At 47.2% G+C, this 24,729-nt stretch overlaps 1 protein-coding gene across 2 annotated transcripts in view; it reads right to left on the reverse strand.

Moving 5' to 3' along the window:
• The window catches only part of RELN (reelin), a 297,403-nt gene extending 275,309 nt beyond the window's left edge, over positions 1-22,094 (reverse strand). For both annotated transcript variants that reach the window (XM_040594080.1, XM_040594079.1), the window contains exon 1: positions 21,817-22,094. In XM_040594080.1, the coding sequence (XP_040450014.1) occupies positions 21,817-22,045 (229 nt within the window). In that variant the 5' untranslated portion in view covers positions 22,046-22,094. The remainder of the gene's footprint in view (positions 1-21,816) is intronic.
• Between the last annotated feature and the right edge of the window lie 2,635 nt (positions 22,095-24,729).

Raw genomic sequence — 24,729 nt, forward strand, 5'->3', positions numbered from 1 at the left:
TTATTCACAAATAAAATTTTATTCTCATTTCTGGGGGAAATCACTAATTTATGCTGTGTCTTGCAGATAATTTGCCCTCCCCAAAAGGATAAAATATCCAATTATGAAGGTGCTGTTATGTAATAAAACACCCCATCATCAAGAAGACTGCAAAAGGGCTCCTGGAGTAGGTTAGGCCCAAGCAAGTCTCAGCTGTACATTCAGGCTTCCCTAGACCAGAAGTTTTATTCTGATGTAAAAGTAAGTAATCTTCTGACTTCTGTCCCATTGTAGGACAGTAGAATTTAAGGAAATTCTATGAGAAATTCACATAGTATTAATCTGCTTTTCTCCTCCCTTAGATGGGAGAAAAAGTGCCAGCAGCAAGGGAGACTTCTGAGAAGATAACTCAGAAAACGAGGTGTTTTTTTTTCTTGTAAATAGAAGGTTCCTGACCGTATGTGGAAAGAAAACAAATCTCCTGGGGGACTCCCAAATTTACAGCTCGTGCTGCATCAGATATTGCTGGTACTTCACCCACCAGCAGGATGCCAGGATCCCCTAGAAGTCTTCTGTATGAATTAAATCTCTTTTCCTCAACGCACGATCCAAGGAAGAAGAGGAAGTCCCCAGCACGACAGCAGGAGACTTATGGCCCCTTTTTTGCATCTTGAGATTCTTTGTTGTTTCCTTATTCACTAGGTGCTAGGTCACATCAAATCCATATAAAATGTCCATTCTACCCAGGCAGGTTAGGAGATGCCTCACAGACTGCAATTGGAAGAAAAGGATGGAGACCTACATCATGAGATAAAGTTATTATGAATATACTTTAATTACTCTTTAAATTCAGGTTCTGCTTCAGAAGGTACAGGTGCAGGGGCGAGCATGTCTTGCTATATGTTGGGTCTGTCTCAGTGTCCATGGCTTTTGGCTTAGTTTCTTCAACCTTTAAATGGTGGTATATCGTGCACCATGCTCATTTTGTATTTGTAACAAAGTTTCTACAGACTTAAGCTGTTCTTCCATTTGACTTTGTAATGTTTCTAAGGCACCTGAATGTAAACATGCATGCCCTACCTTTTTCTGTGCTCAACTTGACAGCACAAAATAGACTCCACAGACTTGTAATGATATGAAACGAATGAGACATTGGAAAATCTCATTGAGATGAATGGAGAATTATTGTTTTTACAGAAAACACTATGTCCTATGGAAGCTGAGTTAAGGATGCAGTCAATAATCCTTGTCAGACCAAAATACAATGGCAGTTGAACGTGCTTTTTATACAAGAGCAGAGGTCTGTTACAAACACCTTCTCAGTGCATACTGTATGCAAAGGCAGGAGAAGTCAGGGACCACATTTTGTAAACTGCTAAATTCAGGGCCCTAAGTTTTTGAGTATCCATCTAGAAATATCTAAAATCTGAATTCTGCAAAAATTTTTGAGCACTAGGATTCCCATTAACTTCATCTGCACTTTGTGTGCTGGAAACCTTTGAATATATCATCAGCACATGCAATGGGCATTTAAAATCTGAGGCAGTGCACTTCACCATGTACTTCCAAGACTGGCATCTTGGAAACTGAGAGCAGTTCCTGCAAGAACAGAGAATGAACCTGAATCTCAGCTTTATGCAAGGTTAAAGCAGAAGCGGGTAACTGCATACGTAGGTGTTCTGCACTACTCAAGCACTAAGCAAAGGAGCTGTCTGCAAACCAACCACCTCCACAGCTGGGCTGAGCGGTGCAGGCCTGCCGGCTTGAGCCCTTCTGCTCATGGTTAATCTCTTTGTCACCTTTGCCATTTTATGTGCTTTCTCTAACATATTTTTGTTAACAATTGAAAAATGCCTTTGACGTTTAACAGGCAATAAAGATACTCATGTGTCTACTAACTTCAGCAAGAGTGGATACATTTAAAGCAAGACTTATCAATGCAAATTTGTCATTCAGAATGTAATTATATGTAAGGAAATGTACATTTGTGTCTTGAACATCAAACCATCTGCACACCATGGACAAATACATGCATTATTGTCCAGTAACAATTTATAGCAAAATACTGTGAAAAAGAATTTCCAGAATTTTTATTTTTTAGGTTCGGTGGATTTCTAATCACATGTAAACATTATTGACTTCGGTTGCTTCAGTAAAATGCACAGGGTTACTTGTGTAAAGCATTGTTGCAAAGTCAGGCTGGAAGTCTGCTAAGAAACTGAAATTTTGCGAAGAATCAAATTTTGAACAACGAATTTGGGGGGGAGCATTTACCTGGAAATTTTGGGGTTTTCTTTAAAGGAAAGCAAGGAGTAGACAAGTAGATACTCTCAGTGTCTGATTTTGGCACCGTTTCCAACTTGTCCTCTTGTTGAGCCAACGTAGTTCTTTTCTCCTGCTTTCTCTTCCTGAGTGAACACCTTTCTTGCCTCCCAAGAAGAGGGAGCCTGGGGGAGCCCTGAGCCCCTTGAGCCCAGCTGCACACCGGGACACAGCATGGGCAGGTGCAGCACACAAGCACCACTTGGCACCATGTGAGCCTCCAGCGTCAACTAGAACGGACACAAAGCTATATTAAAGAGCCATTTGCTGACTGCTCACCCTGTTCACTATTAAACACCTTCTGATGGCATTTTTAAATATTTTAAACATTTCTACAAAATTGTAATTTGAAATGTATCTCGTCTTTGCACTCATTGAGAATAAGTTGAGGTGTCAGTCGGAGGCTGGCATCAACCATTTTTGGATGATTGCTTTCAAATCCTCTAATCAGCTTACCGTCCAAATAATTGAGCTGTGTGCTGGGGAAGGCCCTTTGAGGCACGAGTGAAGACATTCTCCCTCCAGCCCCAGAGCAAAACTGAAGCTATCATTTCTAGCCCCCCGCGTTTGCCTGCACCTTCCTGCGACAGCTAGCCAGAAGCTGCTTCATTTGGCCAAGCGTATTCCGATCCCCTACTCTCTACTGCATGTATAGCCAACAGAATCACAGGGCACCTTTATTTTTCTAAGAAATATTGATTTAGTATACATGTAGATTCGAAGCTAAGATTTAGATACATATTTTCCTTCTATTTTATCAAAAATGATAACCCTCATTAAACTACTCTTACCAGCCACTCTACAAAACAACAGGAGACACACTGTGATCCTCATAAAAGAAGCCTAACTCAGAAGTGATATAAATAGCAAGGAAAATATATACATTAGTATCAGCTAGAGTAATGGATGCAGAGCAAAATTTTCTACTTGCACAGGCAGTCCATAATGGGCTTTAAAATAAGGGTGGCATCCTGTGGGGTGATTTCATCCCATGCTGTCCTTACTTAAAGGGAAAAATTATTGCTTGCCAATAGGGACAATACAGCTGCCAGCTTCGGTGCTCCCTTTCTAGCCATCCCACCTGGTGCAAAGCCCCCTCAGGAGGGTGAAATGGCAGTTTGCACCAGAAAAAAAAGCACTGACAAAGTTTGCCCATTCTCCCCGAGCTCACACCTCCCCTGCCTATACTGTCCAGAACACCTGCCTCCTCCATCCCCCTTTCACAGCCCTCCCAACCGTTTCCAACTGCTAAAGGAGAAATGGGTTGGGAGCTCTGTTTTCCTCTTCTCTCACAAACTAGCATGCCCTGTTTCTTATATCTTCCCTTTATTACCTTCCTTTTATTATCTTCCCTTATTTCCTAGTTCTCTGTAATTACATATTGGGACATCAAACAGTGAAGCAGGGACTGCTTTTGAAGGCTTTTATAATTAGCTTTTCTATTGTGTCCTCTAATACCTCCTCTGGCTTTAGACTTACTTTTTTCTGTTCACAACCTCCTGAACATATGGTGGTAAATATGCAGCATGCTGTGAGCTTCACCTGGAGTCTACTTACAATATATCTGCAATGTAAATAACAGACTTCGTGTCAGTCAATTAATCACACACCAGTGGTTGGCAGAGGGCAGGCAGATTGCAGGAAGAGAAATTGGAAAGCAGTGACTTGATCAGCGTTGGGTCTCTAGTATTAAATATTACCTAAGCCAGCGTGCTTCTATGGTATCACTGCTTTTGCCTAAAAATACTGTGTTGTAATTGCATTAGACATTGCTTGATGTCATAACAACTCAATTCAATGCCAGATTCTCCACTCACCAGGAACACTTTGATAACGTTTCATCCATTGGGGTCATGATCCCATTTCAACCAGCAGTTGACCCAAATACAAATTTCATACAAAAATTAAATTAAATTTAAAGCGATCCCAGGATGATACACAAAATCTAAGTATTACCATTCCTGTAAGAGTGTTTCTTTTTGGTAAAATTAATTCAAAGGAATTACTTTACATATATGTCTTCGCAAGAATGCATATAAGCATGACAAAGTACTTTGTTTACCTGATTCACTTTATTTAACTCAAGGGATTCATAAGCCTATCATCAATTATAGTCACAAACAAATCATTTTATGTTTAGGGAAAAAAAAGACTTTCTACTTCAGTAGAGCTTTTCTAATTTGAAAAGCTCAAAGGATTTTCTATACTACATTAAAATCCTTGTCACTCCCATGGAGGACAAATGAAAACACAGAAATAAATCACCTAATATTTAAATTAAGTTAGGACCTAATAGGAAGAATTTTCCTAATTCCAATAAAAATCTCTTTGAAGGCAAAGAAATAACCTGTTTATGGCTGAGATTCTCCCACGTCTCACTGTACCTGGCCCTGGGCTCATCTCTGCTGGGCTGGTGCCCAGCAAGGGCTTTGCCCCAGGGCTGGCTTCAGGCAAGGGAACAAATAAGTGCCTTCAGTCACCTTCCACCCGTCTCATACTGCTGCAGTTTGGCCCTGTAGGTCTTGGGACGGTCTGTGTTATTGCCTTCACCCTGTTTCTTCTGAGATTGTATTCCCACAGGGATCACTACGCCCATTCTTCACAGCCACAGAGGGTGCCCTTTACAGACAGCTCCCCTTTAATCAAGTGCTGAAGAAAAAAATCAGGGACTAGATAAACCTTTGGTTTCAAAGACACCGACTTCTAGTGGTCACCAGAACTTGTTACGTGTACAGGACAACAAATTATCTCCCAGATATGACTAGAGACCTAAAACCCACTGCTGCTCCTAAGGGCTCTGCTGCAAGGGTGGGAGCAGAGGCAGCCCCGTGCTGGGGGACCCCAGTCCCCTCACTGTCCCTCATCCCTGCCCATCATCCCTGCCCATCCCAATGGAGGGGGCCTCTCTACACATCACTGCCAACTTCTGCTTGGCTGGGACAGGGCCACATGGCTCAGCAGATCACCTTGAACATGAGCCAGCCCCCAGGACAGCCAGGCCCTGAAGGCCAACACCCCGTGGCTGGGAGGTGCTGCAGTGAAATAGTTCATAAAAACTGTTTTCAGCAGAGATCAATGCCTTCTTGCTAAATCCCCCAGCATCTGTAGGGTATAGCAGAGTCTTACCAAGGCATTTCTGTGCCTGGGGCATGTGGAGGGCCCCTCTCTGCATGAGTTCTCCTGGGGTTAATAAATACCTGAGCTCACTTCACTGTCTTCAGTTTCAGTGAAGGCATTACCTTGGATCTTTTCCCTCTGCTGGCTACCGATTTCCATCAAGCTTTCAGGTATCTAGCATTTTTGAAACCTTTATCCCTATTTTACCTTTGACTGAAGTTAACAAACACATTCAAAGGGGAGGAGGACAGACGGCGTACTGAGAGCGCCTTAGAAAAGAGCCCGTTCACGTAAGTTTGCTTCAGGGGCTAATACGTTTATTTGCAAGCATAAACATTCAGAAAAGGCAACCACACCACAGCAGTGTGAAGAAAAATTATTTAGTGTATTGGTCTACAACGTCTTGCTATGCCAATGAAAATAGCACCAAAGCAATAGAAGCAATAAATACATACAGGGACATTTTAATATTATGTATGTTACTCTGCAGTGGTCCTAATAAGATGAGTAAAGGAAAGTTTAGCTGCCTAAAGGATGGCAGCTTTTGTAGGTATGTATAAGCTAGCAGAGTTCATTTTTTTTTTAATATTTCAGAGAACATGGGCTTGAAGAGTTTAAATGGGTTCTGCAAAAAGCACATACAGCCCCAGGAAGGGCCAGGTTGGACATTGAGCTTCCAGCTATGAAGAGGGGACAAGGGAGGCTGTGTCCACAGCCTGTCCCCAGGACAGGAGGTGCCGGACAGCCCTTCCCTGTGGCTCACTGGAGTAGGGCAACAAATGCAGAGCATCTATGCCCAGGCCAGACCCGAGCTCCCCTTCCAGAGTAAGCTGTCAGTGCAGGGCAGGCAGGCATGCTACCTGCAGTCAGACGGGCTCGGGGGGCTGGTACCCCTCCACATGGTGCCCTGAGAAACCAACGGGTGGAGAAACCAGCACTCAACACACCTAGGTGTGCACACCTCCTCGATTTGCCCTCCAAAGTGCATTTAATTCTGACCTGCACAGCACCCCTGTCATGGCCACAGGCAGTCACGGGGCCGTGTCCAGCCCATGGCGGAGCAGGGCTGTGGGTCAACACCAGCTCCAGCCTTGCCTTGGGACAGACCAGCCGCTCCAAACTGCAGCCCAGATGGATTCAGTTAAGGGGCTTTTTCCTCTGGACAGAACGTGACCCGGGAGCACTGCTTGAGGCAGAAACAAACACAAACCTCGAGGTAGAAGAACTTATAGTATTTCTAAGTTAACTTATAATCATAATGCTTTTACTCTTAAAAGATAAAGTAAGACGGTGTTGTGATTAAAGTGCAGAATATCTAATTTGAGAGGTGCATAAAAGGAAATCAAGGAGTGCTATCTATCAGGAAGATAACTGTAAAAGGATCAAGTCTTCCCCTATCCTTACTATAAATCTTCCACTGAGAAGAACTACTGGGTTATAAAGAACAAGAAATTAAAAAAAAAAAAGAAAAAGAAAAAAAAAGAAAAAGGAGACATGTTAAACACTACCTAACAAGCTTCGTGACATGAGCACAAAAGTCTTAAATTCAATGTCATAAATTCAATACCATCAAAAGATTCAGCTAGTATGTCCTTAGAGATGGTACTGTGTAAGTCAAGCACAATATTAAAAGATGCTGAAATCTTTAATATGTGTTAAATATTTAAAATTCACAGATCTGATTCACAGAAATATCACAGAGGCATCATCAACCATTTTTTCCCTTCTGTCACATTTTTTTGTAATGCACCCAGTTTCTAAACATTTGTAAATCTAAACATTTACAGAAAACAGATGAGCCAGAACACTACCCTTGTGGACATGATTGCATGCAATCACTATGCCTGCTCCAATAAACACACCCAAATATGGCAAGATTAATACCTTAATATGTTTAAATTGCCACTTTGAAAGACACTAGATTTAAGGCATCCCACCTATTCCCAGAGGCATGCAGTCATTATCCCTTACAGGTATTTTCATGGGGAAAATACCTTGTTCAAAAGCACTGAGTGTTGTGATACTGCCATATATAAACCCCTCTCCTTTTAGTTTCACATTTAGGGCACATAAGCCTTTATTTTCTGTTTAAATGTACTAATCTTCTTAATGGTATAATCAGCCTCTAATATATAATATTATCAGTTTATATTTAGAAGGAATAACCGTCATGTTAGTGGTGATGGACATATCTCTCCATTCATCTGACTGAATTACCCTGGATAAATCCCTTTCCCCAATTCATTTCTGCAGAGACAGCAAGCGGCTTTATTTTATTTAAAAGCAAATCATATGGTTGCAAGATATTTATAGTTAATATGCAAAAATCCTGCTTTAAGTTTGAGAAACGTTTCTTTCTTCCTTCATTTCTGTTCCAGTTTATAGCTTTTGAAATAACACAGGATTTTACAGGCTACAAATTCAACAAAAGGTATTCCTACAGTGAACGAGTCACAAAAACTTGAATTGTGTTTGCATCCTTCCACAGCTTTGTGTTCTTAGAAAGTAAAAATGACTCTGAACCCTTGGGTACATTTAAGTAAGTCTATATTTAAGCATATCCCAGGACTCTTCCCCGCCCCCCCCCCCCCCCCCCCCCCCTTTAAGCAGAACTGGGATATCTCCCAGTAATTCTTAATTCCTGCCCAATATATTACCAGCTTTGTACCACATAAAAGGTGTCCCTGCCAATACCAAAACCTAGGCCAGATGTAAGCCACAGAAATGTGGTCTTCCTGGGAGATATTAAAGAGGGATTTTCAAGACACCAGACAGTTGGGCTGTCTTTTGGCATATGATAGGAATTACGTTAGGCCTGCCATGACACAGGCACTAAGCATAATAAATAGCTACTAAATACTCAGGAGCCTGAAAGATATATTAAGATCTCTGCCACCCCACTTGCATATATTGCCTTGTGGCAGCTCTTCTGATTCTGAAGAGCACATTAAATGATTAGCCACCCAACATGTATGACTATTTATCCCAGCAGCGATCTGATTGCCTGCAACAGAAAAGCTCAAGAAGCAACAAAACAGCGAGGTATGTAACAAAGTATATAATGGAATATGCTCTTAAGTGTATAAGAAAATACATTTATTATTATACTTTTATTATACCTAAACATTTCCAAATTATTCAAGAGGAGTGGAGGAAATGTGATGTGCTATTATTCATTCCTGATTTGCCTCAACAGTAAAATACCCGCACAAGGCACCAGCAAGTAAAACCCAAGACTAAAAAGGTCATCTGATTCTGGTCCAGCTAATTACAAAGGCATCCATCTCTCTTTATACCACAGCACAGTGTTTCTGAGGCTAAAAAAAAGCACAAAGAATATGATTCCCCTCTAATTCAAATTCATTACAACCACTCTGCATGCTAAACATAATAAACACATGTTAAATTCAGCAGAAGAGATAACTGAACTGGCACACAGCTGGAACGTCATCCAGATTGTTTGACCAGGGTATTTGTTCTCTACTGATGCATCTGCCTAGAATTTTGGGGGGAAGTTACTAGATGGAAGCTGTTGACCCAGCCACATTCTCTGAGCAATGAGCCCAGGTCCCCAACAGAGGAGGAAAGAGGGGAACAACTGGGTAAGCTGGATATGACTGCTCCCTCACGCGTGGTCACCTCTCCTGCCTCAGCTTCTGCACCTGGATGCTGGGGTCAGGCTTGTCCTGACGCAGCACTGCCCCGAGAGGGGTGGAAACTGCCACCCAGATGTTTGGCTTGAGGAGTCAATCCATGACATTTTCAAGAAGAGAGCAGAGTTAATGCTTGTCCTGCTGTCCAAAGCTCTTGTCTCATCACTCACATCACACAATGCATGAAGGAGCTGTGGGCTTTGCTGGCACTGATCCTCTTCCATGGGGAGGGACCACAGTCCTCCTCCTCCCTGGAGCACTGAAAGCTGGAGAGCTCCAAGGTGTCAGACAGGACATGCAATTTTTGTTTGTCAGAGTTTTGAGGTACTATGCTTACCCACATCTGTATGAGTTCTGCACCTCATAAAATACCTACATGCTTAAGACAAAATAAGTCAATTGGGAAAAAAAGGTTCCCTGTTTCTGACTGTTTGCAAGCAGAGAATACTTGATAAATGCAACAAGTGCAGGCTTTGTAAATCTGGAATGAAAGGTTAACAGTTACAGTGCAAGTCACTCAGTAGTGTTTCTTAGCAGTTAGCAATGTGCAATTGGAAGAAATATTTACTGTAATTAATTTTACAATGTGGTTTCTCAAACGGAAAATGTTGCAAATAGCAGGAGAATTTGCTCTCTACTGTAATCTCACTAATTGGGCAAAAGGCGCTTGGGGCAAGTTGGACATAGGGGTTTTGGGCAAGGTCCCAGAAGAAGAGTAGCCAGTGTGTAATACACCACCACCACAGCTCAAAGACAGTTTAGAGTTTAAAACAACAATTTGTACTCAGAAAACAGCCAGATGCCATCACATTGGCTTTCCCTCAGTGATGAATGGCATGAAAGCTCCCTAACATCTGCTACCACTTGATGAAACAAAACTTACATCTCTTTGAGTGAAAAGGTCCACAGATGCTCACTGGAGTAATCCGGGCTGCCTGAGGCTGGGGAGGGACTGGTGCTGCCAGCCCCAGCCCAACCCACACCTTTTCATCTCTGCTGCTTGAAGCAAATTCTGCAAATGTCACAGCTCGGCTGTAACTCCATTGTACTCCAGAACTGCATTAACTATAGGCTGAAGGAAAAGCAGGGCAACGAAGAACATAGCGGATCATTTCTCTGAACAAAATAAACCTGCATCTCTCAAAGCTTATGTCCACGTCTGCTCTGAACAGTTCATTTCTGTTTGAGGTGAACAGCCCTGTAAACATTGTTCCTTGGAAAAAAAAGATATTTTTAGAGACATGAAGGCCTCTTTGTCTAGTTCAATGAATGTCAATTCTATAGATACGCTGCAACAGGTTTTCAAGTTTGGAAGCAGAAAAATCCTTTAACTGTAGACATCCAGAAGGAGCCAAGTGACAGATCTCCTCTAAGCTTTTTTTACTGAACACTGAACCAAGGAAAAGATTTCTGCTGAAAAAGAAAACTGAACAGTGACTAGATGTAAAGGGAAATGTGGTCAACATATACATCAGAAGCCACACAGCAACTGTAAGTATCATTATCAAAAACATGAGTTTGTTACCTTGGAAATGTCAGCATCGCTACCAACTGCACTTCAGTGCTATAAAGAGTGAGTGATTATTCTGTAATTTATTTTGGGAACAAATGCAAAGAGAGTGGTGAGGGTTACTTGTCTGAATCAGATCTGTTCAGTGGCCGGAAATTAAATGGTCAACTTGTCAGAAGTAGAACTGTTCAATTTTTGGTTCAGTGACCAAAATGAAAAGAAAAAGAAAGAAAAAGAGATCAGCTTGGGCTAACATAAAAGGAGAAGTACTGAGGAGTTTAACACAAAAAAATAAATTAAAATATCAGTTAGGTCAATATGGAAATCTTCAATGAACCCCAAAAAATTAGATAGAGTTTTGTTCAAGCAGAAGAGTCTCATTTCATTTTCTGATTATGCAGCTTTTTTTTCACGGTCAGTTTCACAATCAAGCCACTTTTCCAAAACAGAAATCAAAATTATATTTTAAAAATGTCAGCAATGTATTTCAAATGCTTCACTTCCCCCCATTTTCCATTAAGATATTTACCAAATTCTACTCCAATACATTATCAGGTTTTATGCTTCACAAAACCAGATTGTAAATGAATTCACTACGAACACGGCAATTCCCTTTGAATCAATTCTAAAGTCTTGAGTCTCATGCAAGAATACTATCAACTTGACAACCTATCTGACTGGATATCAGTCATCAGAAAATCAACTAGAATAATTAGAAAGCATAAAAATATTTGCCAGAGGTTTTCAATCTTTGTACTAACTAGAATGAGGTTCTGAAGGATACGGTCTTTTTGGCCCAGAGGCAGAATTGCTCTACAAAAATGTTTAAGGCTGGAGTTTAGCTAGAGATCCTTTTTTCCAAACATACTAGGAACTTTTTTTACAGGACTTTATAGTACTGACTCTTTACTTTTGCTACCTGGCATCCCCACAAACTGCTGCCACTGCAAGTCTGGGCAGCACTTTGTTAAACCAGGATCTTTGCCTTGGCCAGTTGTGCTGTTTTGTTTCTCTCTGCAGTTCTTGGTAATCATTTCATCCCGTGTCCAGATGAATGTGTCTAATTCTGGAAGGAGGGTTGTTTTTTTTCTAACAGCGCATTTCCCCTGTGAGACAGGAGCACTGAAAGGTTATTGTGGCCTGGAAACCATGGCTTGTTTAGCCAGAAAGATAAATATTATCTATATTTCTTGTTCTTTCCTATCTATTGTATTGTCCTGGGGAGCAGAGGGAAAAGTGGAAGGCAAACGGCAAAGACCTTGCCAAGCCCTGTGACGTGATAAATGACTTCTCACATCCCAGGGCCTGACACCAAGAGAGGCCACAGAGGGTTGTGCTGCTGTTTTCAGATGTTAAAGAGGCCAATCACCTACTCATTGCTTTCATTTTTGGTGCAGGAATTGCTCCCCCATGCAGGACCTGCACGGGCAGACCCAGCTCTGCCACGAAGTATTCCTCTGCAAGAGCACGAGCAACCTATGGAAGAAATCTGATTTTCCGTGTCCTTGCTAATTCTTTTATGAATATTCTACCAGACGTGTCGAATGCTGTGACCACCGTGTACCTCTCAGCAACAGACAGAAGAATATTCCCAGATTTCTCTAAGTCTTCTGGCCAGCAAGGTTTGTGTGCTTCCCTTTTCCTTCCCTCCTCTCCACTGTGATGTGTGCAGCACATGGACAGACTGTCAGCTTTCACGGTCTCCCGCTGTGTTCCCAGGGAGCACCCTACATACGCTACCCATGGACACTCAACACACAAACCCCTGCAAACTCAAGCTGGGGCAAGGCAGGAACCGCCTGCAGATACGGTGCAGCAGGATGAGGAGAGGAAAACAGAATTTGCTCCCAGGTGCACACCTGTGCATGGAAGGGGCTTGCTTGATGAATTTCCCTGTACGTACTGGGGTTTTTCTTCCTTGCCCACTTCTGATCATCTAACTGCCCTCTCAGAAATGACGTGGTGGGGATGGAGAGAACGAAACGGCGAGGCCCCTTCCACTGTGTGTTTTTCACCAGCTGGGCTGCTCTGTGTACAGCCACATGACAGCCAGGCACTGGAAGGGGACAAAGGATGGGGTGCCAGCATCCAGCCACCCATGGCAGCAACGACCTTTGAGCTGGACAGTAGGAGACACAGCCACAGCCAGAGCTGGGGCTGGCGAGCAGACCCTCTTCTTGTCTTTCAGCTCTGTCAGGTCACAACCCGTTTATTTACAAAACTGTCCTTCAAGCAGACAGGGGGAAGAATAAATAACTCTGGCTAATCTGAGGCAATCATAATTTTGCTAAGCGTGGTACAAGAGCTCTCAGCATTTTGTCTCCATCTAGTTTATAACTCGATGCCCTCAGCCCAGTGTGTATGACCCTGCCTGGGAAACAAGCAGCGACGGACACGTGTAGGTGTGAGCAGACACCGTTCAGGGAAACGGACACAGATCTTCAGCCCCATCTCCAATGATTCATCTGCTCACCTGCTGAAGAAAAGCAAGGACACTGCCAGTTTCCCCTACGCTGTATCTTGCAAAATCAAAGAGGGAAACCAGAGACCACCCTGCACTGTCTGCAATGCCCGAGGGCTTCTGCCTCGGGAGGAGACACAGCCATAGCTCTACACGCAGCTTCACGAATATTTTCAATACCTAGTGAACCCCTACACCCAGAAGGCTGGACTTAAGACTTCCCATCCAACAAACCTAAACCAAATTTTACTCCAGGCACCTCAATCAAATACTCTGAACCGTCCCCTGGAGCTGTTCCCTCCTCTGAGTAGGCAGAGAGGAGGAGGGGATGGGTCTGGAGGCACGGGGCAGGGGGGGCCACCATCCACCTGATGTCCTCCTCTATTGGCACCTGGCCCTTCAGCAAAGAGGTGGGGACAGGCTGTCCCCTGGAGTGGGCATGCCATCACCCTCTCAGGGAGCAAGGCATCCCCCCCAGGAGGGTCTGTGGGGAGCAGCAGCCCTGCTGCAGGGCTGGATACACCCCATGGCATCTGGCACCCCGTGACGTGGGAAACTGGGGCAGCACTTGGACACGGCACTGAAGCACTTGCACAGTTTGAAGAGAAACCTGCAGCTTGCAGGCTGGACTTCACCAGACACAGGCTGGAAAAGCACCACAGATTTCAACCCCCCAAGGGGACACCTGTGAAACGCTCACAACCAATATTAATGTCAAAGTGCCTGGAGAGGAGCAGGGAACAGCCACCTCTGTTTTGCTCCCAGGATGAAAAAATATGGCAAGAGGGACCTTGCAAAGACTGTGAAAACCAGCCTCTGCTTCGCAACGAAAGCCTTTGGGAAAGCGTCTGAACTCCTCACCCAGTGCCCTGCAACTTTCACAGGCCACGTGTGTCCAGTCCCACCAGACACCTCTTGCTTTCTAGTCCGAGATGTTCACATAAAGGGCATTGCCTACAACAGGCCGTTAGGAAACACTAAAAGGCAGCAGTCAGGGATGTCCTGATACCCTGGGAAGACCAAGAATCCCACTGGGGTGGAGGGAGAGAAGCCTTGCGGAGATCTCACCTGGTATGCAAAACCCACATGCACCAGCCAGCCTCCCCAAACAGAAATCCCTGCTGGCAGCAGCAAGATGAGGGTGCATAGCCAGTAACTACACCAAAGGGAGTCTGGAGCGACACAGGTGATGCTGTGGCTGGTGAGACAAAGAACGAGCCCTCAGGTGCCTCTGCCTGAAGCTAAGTGAGCCCAGCTGCCCAGTAAATGCTGTGGTGCCTGGGAGGCAGCAGCTGCTCCAGATAGTTGTGGGAGACAATGGCAGGGAGCCCGTGGCCCCGTGCCCGGCTGCTGGGTGCCATCTCCAGACTCAGACAGAACGTCTCCAGCTGCAGAAGGACAGACTAATGCCAGGTCCTGTACTGTGGAATAAACAGGTACAAGCCCCAATGCCCCTCGCAAACTCTGGTTCTCCCGCTGCAAGCAGGACGTGTACCTCTGACATTGCCCTATTTAAGGCAAATGCTTAGTGAGAGATATATTGAAACAAAACAAAGTCCTAAAAAAACCCAACCCACCTCCATGACCCTGCTCTTCCCTTTAGGAAAAGAGTAAAAAATGTGTTGCCTGTGGGAGGCATCTGAGGACGTGGGGGGACCTGGGAAAGAGTCCCATGGGAATGGACCAGGGGGATCTCTGCCTCCGTGACGCCAATGTTCACTGGCACAACCCAGCCTGAACCACGCAAACTGTGTGACACACGCTGTGACTTCCATTTTCCAGGACTGACCTGAGGGAAGGGGGAATGGTGGAAGACTGCCTGCCTAACGAGAAGGCATCGCCTGACAAACTGGGAAGGTCTCTTGCACAAGCTTGGGCTTTGACAGATGTTAAAAGTTGCACTGTCAGAGTTTGTCCTATGTTTATCCCAGAGACTAGCCACAGCTTGGGAGGGGGGGGAAAGTGGGAATTACACAAATATTCCAGACACACATTTGCACTCTGTGCACCTTTCATGCCCGATGAAAAGGCAGGAAACGTTAACACAAAGAAAGGAAGCATGTTAAAAAGACTGAACCTTTCATCGGAGACTATTGAAATTCTCATAACAAGGGGCGCTATGAAAGGTTGCTTATTCTCAGAGGTAAGACAGTGCCGTTTCCTTCCCTTGCCATGCCGCAAACACTCATGACAAATCTAAACCACAGCTGTAGGGCACGAGCCACACAAAGCAAATAAAGCTTGCATCTGAATCCATCTCGGCTGTATCATCACGGCTATTATCAGACTGAAAATCATACTTCAGCCAGTCAATATGCAAATACTGAGGCATCGTACCATAATAAAATGCTACAGTATTTCAAAAGCAGCGGCCTTCAAAAATCCAGATCAAGGGAACAATAAGGAAAATGAGAAATGCCACCAATCTGACAGTCTCACCCTGTTCTACCTAATGAACCAACACGGGTTTGGTGGAATAATCAGTGCAGGAAACATTGACGAAACGTATGACATACCACCACAGCACAGTAACCTAGTTATGAATTGTTTACTGGTCACCTTCGGTCTTGAATTACAAGGTTTATATCTTGGTTTATATCTATTTATTTATTTGTTCGTTTATATCTAATTACAATTATTAATTATTTGTAAGAAAAAGATTTTTTTTTAATTTCTACTAAAAAGCAGTTAGTATGGGAAGATTTTAGCAATGAATTCTACAGACAGGTTATATGTCTTTTAAAATACCTCCTTCAAACTCAGAAAGCAGAAAATATGCGCGATATCCCCACTGAAAAGATATTTTTGCACCCTTTCACCGTTTATAGGCTTCTTTTCTTCCTTGACTTCAGTGCTGGGTGATATGCCATGGGAAAGGTCCATGCGCGCACGCCAGCCCCCACGCCAAGCTCTGGGGCTTGGATGGTGAACTCACTGAGGCAGAGATCATTTTTTTAATGTATACAGACAAGCCCAGCGTAATCTGTCCTACACAGACCCATAACGCCAACAATACCGTTTCTGTCCTACAGTCAGATGTCACCTGACAAATGTGGGTCACGCCAGCATGCCGTGCTGACTTTGATTTCTGTTATTTGGGGCAATCAAGTCTCCTTTGCAGGGGAGGAGCAGCTCTCAGATGGGGAGCCGGGAAAGGATTTAACCAGAGATTACATCTCTTCTGCAAATTTGCAAGGAAGGCTCATTGAGGCCTTTGTGGACCTTCAACTTCCTTTCATCAGTCCCGTGCCTGACCACGTCTTTGGCTGAGCCATCACCATCTGCTGGCTGCTTATTTGGCCCACAAATTAGAGTGACAACAGCTGAACCCATTAAAATTTAACATCTTCCCTAGCAAAACGTGGTTCATAAGAGGCTGTCAGCTGTGAACTTGCCTACCTTTTTCTTTTAGGGTTGGAATGCTTCATCAGTTTCTGGTCAAGAGATCTTAAAAGCACAACTTTTTAAAATTTGCAAAGGCACACTACATGAACTCTGGGGCTAGATAAGAGCTTCAGAAATATAGACAATCCATCAGCCAACATTAAGACCTAGAAAGGTTACATTCACTCAGAAACAGACTAAGTAAGGCTCAGGTCTGAAAAATTCAAACAGACCATCTAAAGAACAGGTTGCAGCATCCAGAAATCAGCCTTGCTTTTGCAAACTTCAGTTTATGCAAAAAAATCCTAAACGTAGCAGAGCACAGTCAGGGTGCACTCTGGGGGCTTTGGTGGATGAGGACGTTTTTAGTAGATGCTGACCCCAGATGAAATTTTTGCGTGCTACAAAACCCTTCTGCAGCTGCAAGATATTGCTAGGGACCTCGGAGGAAAGAAGAGACCAAGGATCTTCCCCATTCTTAGTAACTTCCTCTCCATTGCTACCTATTGCCAGCCTCCCATTTTTAATTTAAGTGTCCGTTAAGAGTTATAGGACAATCCCTGAAGCTAACTGGAGTCACATGAGCAAAACTTTCTACACACCTCTTTAATTTAAAGCAAAAAATGATGCAAGTCTCCATTCTTGCAGAGATCAGGAGAGCGCGTAAGTGGACGAGATGAATGTTTTTGAGCGAACACCCTGCAAAAGACTCAAGAAGCCGTCCTGCTTCTCAGGCTGATACTGGAAAACATGGACCAAAATCTGCTTTTCTGTTACCAATGCACCATCGCTAACATCACCTCCTGTGCACTTTGCTTCTGCTTGGCTCACAGAAAGCTTTCTGCACTTCTACACTTCAGTGTAACTGGCAGAGAAAGTGCCCACAACTGAGTTCCTACAACTCGGTTATAATCCTGTTTACACCTCAAGTAGCAGCACTGCTTACTCTCTAGTTATTTTCTCTCTTTTCCTCCCTCACTTTGATCTCCAACACATTTCTGTTTTTTAATAATCTGAACAATAAGTATTTACAATGGAAATACCCACCAGATCAAGCGGGTACCAGAACTGTAAGTAACCCTAATGAAAACAGATACTAAATCCCAATCTGGGATTATAACAAAGGTGGAATTGGGCAGACTTTACACGACTTTTTATCAGTGCTGAAAGACTGCATAACTACCACTTCAAATAGTTGAAAACTTATTTTTACAACCTATCAAAGCAATGGTTCCAGACAATATACAGTATATCTAAGAATAGTAACAGTCATTGATGGAAACTGATAACATTTGGGGACTGAAGGTTAATCTGTTCTGGAAAAAAAAAAAAAAAAGGAACAATGGAGAGTGAAATAGAAACTCAAGTCTCATTAAAGAAAACTATTTTAAGGGCAGAATGATGAGTTTTAACATCAATCATGGGAAAACAGTTTGAAGTTGTTCGTAAAAGATCTAAATTTAAAACCTTGGGAAAAAGCACTGTTCACAGTGCGAGCAAAGGTTTTTTAAGGGGTGAGAAAAAACACGGTATAAAGGTAATCCGTTTGTATTTTTTAAGCACTATAAATCTGACTATTCATTTTTAGGTTTCTGTGATTAAGGGCAGTGAAGAGTCGATGTTCAGTTGAGTTTATCCTTTTTTCTTTATGCGTTTCCAGTGTCCTTATCTGCCTGTAAATCATGGTACACGCTCGCAGCACTGAAGGCACATTGACACAGATAATCAAAATTGACTGCAGATTGGCAACAAACCCAAAAGAACTTGCACAAAAATTTTCAATTTCTACTGCTTTTGTTTGGTTTGTGGGTTTTTTTTTCCTGAAGAAATTATATTCTTCTCTGCAGATTGCAGTGGAAAGCCCAAGAGAAAACCAAAACAGGATCATTGCTACCTACCAGCAAAGCTATGAGCAAGCCAAGTGGGCTCTGACGCAGCTCTCCAAACACGCAACCACCGCTTGGCTGGAAGGCAGCTGAGCAGGTGCCTACATTAAACCAGCGCACACTTTGTCAGTTTGCATTCGAGCAAGTGCTTAAGTGCTTTGCCAGCTCAAGGACTTAATTAAATTTGAAATAACCTAATTCAAGGAATAAAAGTCTGCCAAAGGTAATAAAATTGTTTACCGATTTATCAAGTCAGTCCCGTATATAAAAGAGCATATTTATATGCAGTGTAGGTCTGGTCCTATTCAATCAGTGAATGCGTTTTAAAATATTTACTGATTGCAGGAATGGGTCCAAATCTGGAGTATTTTTAAGGGTTAGGGGAGAAGTGCTAAATCCCAAAGTATCTAATTCAACTATGCAAAGCAGGGAATATTATTGCCTTCATTTTACTTATGAAATTCAGGAGCATAGGGAAATAAAGTGCCAGATCCAATGTGTCAGACAAGCCCCTTGCAGAATCTCCTGTGCTCGCCTGGTTCCCCCACAAGTGTCTTTTGTGTCCAGACACCATTCCACTCCCAAGGTGCAGGGCAGCACAAGGGACAGTTGGGCAAATGGATGAGAGCCAGTGTCACACTCCCTCAGCTGCACCGCAGTTTGACTCCTGCTCTGAAAGCCCAAAGAAATGTCTAAACAAATTAACAAAAAGTTGTTGGCTGATTTTTTTTTTAATTGGATTTTTTTTTTCTCGTGGAATTTCTCTCAGCTCTTGGATGCTACTATCACCTCTCCCCGTTGAATGAAGGGGTAGTATTTGTACAACGGGGCCTCACTGCAACTTGTGAGGAGTCAGGGGAGTGTATTTTAATACGCTGAGCAGGTGAATTTACATTGTACACATGTAAAATCTCCCTTTGTTTTGTGCTTCTGTACTGCATCTCAAAACTGCGCCTCCGTGTCCCCACAAAACTGCCTCTAAAGTTTGATTTTTAAATGATAAATGCTCAACCAGTGCGGACTAGCATTTTTCAGTAACATTAAACTGCACTATATAAAAGCCCAGATTGCTCAAATGATTTCTTCAGATTGTATAATTTGGGTGGGTTTTTTTCTTCCTTGTGCTATATTTAACATTGATAATTGTTATATTTAAAAATATTCAAATGAGCTATTTCAAAATATCTAGCCCAGTAAGTGTGCTGAGCTCATGGATAAGCCTGCTGTGCTGTGCATAGCGCTGCCTGCCTTGCACTGGCCCAGGTAAGCGTTTCAGCAATGCACGGAGCTGAAAACAATTGCCATTGCGAGTGAGAAATAAGGTACAAGGCTGGCTTACACCCGAGTGTACCTACACACCCCGCACTGGGTAAACAAAGCAGTTTGGCAGTTCGAGCCCGAGGACTTTCCTCGGTGCGCATCCTTCGAACGCACCCGGTTTGCTCAGCCTTTCTTCACCCGGTGGCTTTCCCAGCTGGGCGGCAGCCCCCGGGGCAGATGCTGGCCCAGGGCACCCCCGCAGCCTCCAGCCCGGTCCCGGAGGGGCGGCGGGATGAACGGGGCCACGGGGGGAGGCGTAGGGGCCGGCAGCCGCCGCCGCGCACCCGGAGCGGGGCTGGCGGCGGGGGCAGCGCGCAGCGGCTGCGCGGGGGCCGGCGAGAGGCGCGCAGCCGGTGCGCAGCGGCGGCTCCGCGAAATCCCCGGGGCCCCGCGGGAGCGGGTAGGTAAAAAGAACGAAGCGCAGAGGTATATTCAAAGCCTCCGCGTTTGGCTCTGTCAGATGGAAAAAGGCGACGGAAAATCCACCCTTGGCTACCTGAAAGATCTGGCGCGCAGATGGAGCGTTTCTCCGCGAGTCGGTACTTTAAAAATTCGAAAACCCTTTCAAAAAGGCGAGAGGCAGCAGAGCATCCCCGGAGGAGCACACACCCGTCCCTGCTCCTCACCCTCACGGGGAGGAGGCAGCCGGGCAGCCCTGCCCACAGTCCTGCCCGCAGCCCTGCCCGCAGCCCCCTGCCCGCAGCCCAGCAAGGGGGCTTAAAGCTTCCAGCTTTTTGGCTGCACACCGCAAAACACGGCAGCAGCGAGAAAAGATTTTATTTAAGTGTCTGAACCGTATTTTTAAAAGCCGGCGTTTTAAATCGTGCAAGGTGGAAATTCCAGGTTTTTTTCCCCTCTGCACATCTGTGGCTCGGCACGTTGGCCGCGATCTGCCTGATCTGAGTGTGGGTCGCGGGCTGGGAGATAGGGGGCTCTAAGGGAAAAACATGAAGTCATATCATTTACATATGTGGTTTGTTAAAAAGGACACCGATATTTTAAAAACAAAAGTTTCCTGTGAATTAGGTAAAACTATATTGTTAAAGGTTATACAGAGACAAAAACTTCGGGACCCCTTAGATCGTGTGAAAAATGAATATTTGATGTGTTTGGGGTTTGCTGTCTTCACAGTAAAAAATAAAAATCAGTCAGAATCTTTCACATAACGATTCAATGATTTGCCTAAAAAAATCGGAGCTGGAACATACCAAAGTCAGGAGTTTAACTCCGCCTTTAGCCGGGGACCTTACACAGTGTCTGTTTCCGAGCAAGATGTTTGAAATAAATATCTATTGCTACTTTTTCTGACTGTTGATGGTTTACTGCGGAACTCGCCGTTCTCACGCAGCGCTGCGCAACCTCGAGCAGGCACCAGAGAGGAGGGGGCTCAGTGGGTGCCCCCGTAAGCGGTTTGCCGCGGTTAGGAATTGGGCAACGTTTCGCCCTTAGAAGTTTTCTGTACAGGGAGCCGGTGCCGAGGCTGCTGCCGGGAGCAGCTGCGGGCTCGCAGGGGCACTCTGCGGCAGCGTCACCTGCCTGCGGGGCCGGCGGCAGCCCCGGGCTGCGCCCCCCACCCCGCACACCGCCCAGGCAGCGACCCCCTTGGTGACCGGCTCTGCCTGCCCTAGTTCATCCCCCTCGGCCCGGGCGTTCGCTAAAAGCAGGTTTATTCCTTAACTCCCGGCACGACCTTCCATCTCCAGAGCCACCTGTGAGCGCCTGACCCGCCGCTCCCGCCCGTGGCTGCTGCACCCCCTGCACGGGCAGCAACAGGCTGCGGCCCCGGCCGGGCACGTCGCACCGCACGGCCGCCGGGGGAAGGGCGACGCCGGCTCCGGCAGCCACCGAGGTGGGGAAGGGGCGGGCTGCGAGCGGCTCGGCGGGCTCTGGCCCCGGCCCCGGGCGGGCTGAGGAGGGGGCTCTGGGGATCGCCCCCCGCTCCGGCCTCGCAGCAGCCGCGCCGGGGCAGGGCTGCGCCCGGGGCAGGTGAAGGCGGTCCCGCACGGCCGGGGACCCCCGCGGAGCGCCCCGCCGGGGATGCCCGGAGGCCGGGCACACGGCTGCGCCCTCCCCCGTCCCAGGGCACCCGCCCTCCCGCCCTGCGCGGCCGCGGGGCTGCTCCGCCGTGCGGGACCCCCGGGGCCGCCCGCCGGGGGCCGCGCAGCGCCGGGCGCCTGCACCTACCGTGGTACTCCTGGCCGGGCACGTAGGCGGCGGGGCTGCCCGCGATGTGCAGGGCGATGAGCACCTCGCCCTGCTCGCCGTCGCCCTCCAGCTCACCGTGGTGGGTGCAGAGGAAGAAGAAGGGCGAGAAGCGGGCGCGGGGGGCGGCCGCCCGGCCCGCCGCCAGCAGGGCACCCAGGGCGGCCAGCAGGCAGGGCCAGCCCCCGGGGACGCCCCGCCGCCGCTCCATGCTGCTGCCGCCGGCGCCGCTGGGGCATCCAGGGCACGGCGGGGCCGCCGCGCCGCTCCGCTCCGCTGCGCTGGGCGCGGGCCGGGCCGGGGCGGGCGCTGCCCCCCGCCGCGGCCCGCGGGAGTTGCGGGGAGGCGGGCGCGGAGCGGAGCGGAGCGCGGCGCGGGCAGGGGCGGCCCCTCCGCGCCCGCCGAAGGCTGCGCCGTCCCCGCCTGCCGCTGCCGGGGTGCGGGGCACGGAGCTGGGAGTGCGAGGGCTGGGAATAATTTATTTCCCCCGGTGTCGGGGTGGGAGGGAGGGGAAGGTCCCTCCCCTCCTCCGCCTCCTCCGCCTCCTCCGCCGCCGCCGCCCGCTCCTCCTGCTCCTCGCTCTGCGCGCCGGTGTGCGGTGCTGCCGCTGCGGGGACGCGGGCTGCGAGCGGGGCTCTGCTGCCCGCCCTTTGTCTGCCTCCGGGTCCCTGCCCCTGCCCCACGTCCCAGCCCCTGCCCCTGCCCCGACACCTGAACCCCTGCTGCCTCCTTGTTCCCATGTCCCTGTCCCTCGGCCCCTACCCTTGTCCCTCTGCTTCTGTCCCTCTACCCATCCTTTTGCCCCATCCCTCTGTCCCTCTGCTCCAGCCCCTGTCCTTTCGCCCTGTCCATCTGTCCTCGTCCCTCTGTCCCAGCCCCTGTGCACCTGCCCCAGCCCCTGTCCCTTAGCCCCTGTCCCTGCCCCGGCCCCAGCTCTGCCTCTGCTGTTCCCGCCCCCGCTTCTGGGGAAAAGTGACATTTTTTACTTAAACCTTCTCCATCACCATCTTCAAAACGATACCCCCGCACACACACACCCCAGAGGCGGGCCCTGCGGCTCAGCAAGGTCACTGCTTGAATCTCTGGGGAAGGCAGGTCCCTGGGATGGGGCTTCAGCCCCCTAAGAGTGTATGCCCAGGCCCTTCATCTCCAGAAAAGGAGCAAACCCAGCAGGGACCACAACGGGAATGAGCAACTGAACACGAAACATTGGCAGGTAGAATAATTCATAAAAACATACATTTTTAACAAAGCAAGGCTGGCAGAGGGACCACAGCATCAGGAGACAGGAGCAAATCTACCAGGGTCTAAAGCATCCACCACACTGCTGCTGGATCCCGACCAATGCCCAGAGACAGCCCGGGTGAGCGATAGTGACATGATGTAATCGGAAAGGAGAGCCTACCTGCCAGCATTTTTGAAGTGCAAAACTGGCATTGTCCAGGGGCTCCCTCCTGGATTGGTTTCAGTGCCAAAGGGAAAGGTTCCCTCCGCGGAGGCGCGAGCCACATGGACGGCACCATGCAGCTGCCCTACATCCGTGCAGGCTGCTCCGCTGGCCCACCTCCCACCCAGCTGACAGAGAGCCCGCGCATGGTGACCCCGGGGACATCCTCACCATCTGCCCCACCTGCCTTCTCCGCTGGCTCTGCACCGAGCCCAGTGCCACCAGCAAAACTTTGCTGCAGTTTCCCATCTCACTGGGTTGTGCCTCACTGAGGATGGAGCGAAGCCATGTCCCTCGTCGGCTTGGGTGGAGAAACACACTGCGACATGATCCTGCTGTAAAGACGAAAGGGACTGGTGGTGCACAGCGTAGGGAATGGGACAGATCCCACCGCCGCTCCGGCTGGCGGACATCCCTGGCCACTGCCCTGGAAACTGAGCTCTGCAGCGGCTGTGGAGGAGTCAGTCTGGCTCCAAGGCTTCCTCTTTAGCTGGGTTATTTATTTTTCAGCTTGGGGTATTTGTTTGGGTTTGGGGTTTTTTTAACATCTGTGCCTCCTCCAGAAATTTCAATGCTTGTAAAAGTGACGGACTGATAATATAATTTCCTCATGCCAAAACCTCACACAGGCAAAAGGCTATGTGGGCTCGCTGGCAAAACCGCTGCCAACAGGGCATGTCCTCCCCTGTGCGCTCCCGCTTCCCTGCACGGAGAGCTCGCCAGCGAGGCCAGGCCGTGCCAGAGGGGCTTCGGCTGAGCAAGTGCACCTCAGCTCACGCCCCCTCTGCCCAGCATCTGTGGAAAGTTAGCCAACTGGTTTCGGAGGGCTGCCAGCTGTAGCCAACTCTCTTATTTTGTAAAATTAAGAGGCAGGGGAAGGGGGTGATGGGCTCCCACTGCTGCAGGAGGAGTGGATGCTGGCTGCCTCTGCTGGGGTGCTGCCACATCAGTTGCCAGTAATGCTTTTTCTTTTTTTTTTTTCTTTTTTTTTTTTCTCCAAGAGATAAATCCCTAAATAAGCTTGGGAGCGTGGGGGTAACTAATCTGCCAGCAGATTTTGGGGCCTGGACTAGTGCTCCCTGAAGTCACTGAGATCTGGATAAGACCCATGCTGATGAATTTTAGGCAATTTTCTTTCTTTCCGACTGCTTAGTACCCAGAGCAGCCAGGACTGTTAGTGCAGCCAGCCCACCTCTTTCTTCTACGATCTGTGTGTGTCACCTACCAACGAGGGGACATTCAGTAAAAGAAGGCGAAAATGGTAATGGCTCCACTTGGAAGCCTTGTGCCTCTCCTTAGTCACCTCCTTCCTCCATTTCTTTATGCCTCTCTCTCCCTTTCCCCTTTCTCCTTTGTTTCTTCCAGTTTCACAAGACCTCTAACCTGTTCTTCATAGGGCAAGACGGGGAAGTCCCACGTCATGGCCTTCCATCTTGTCCAGGTCCTGT

This window comes from Falco naumanni, chromosome 5 (assembly GCF_017639655.2).
Source record: "Falco naumanni isolate bFalNau1 chromosome 5, bFalNau1.pat, whole genome shotgun sequence".
Classification (NCBI taxonomy): Eukaryota; Metazoa; Chordata; class Aves; order Falconiformes; family Falconidae; genus Falco; species Falco naumanni.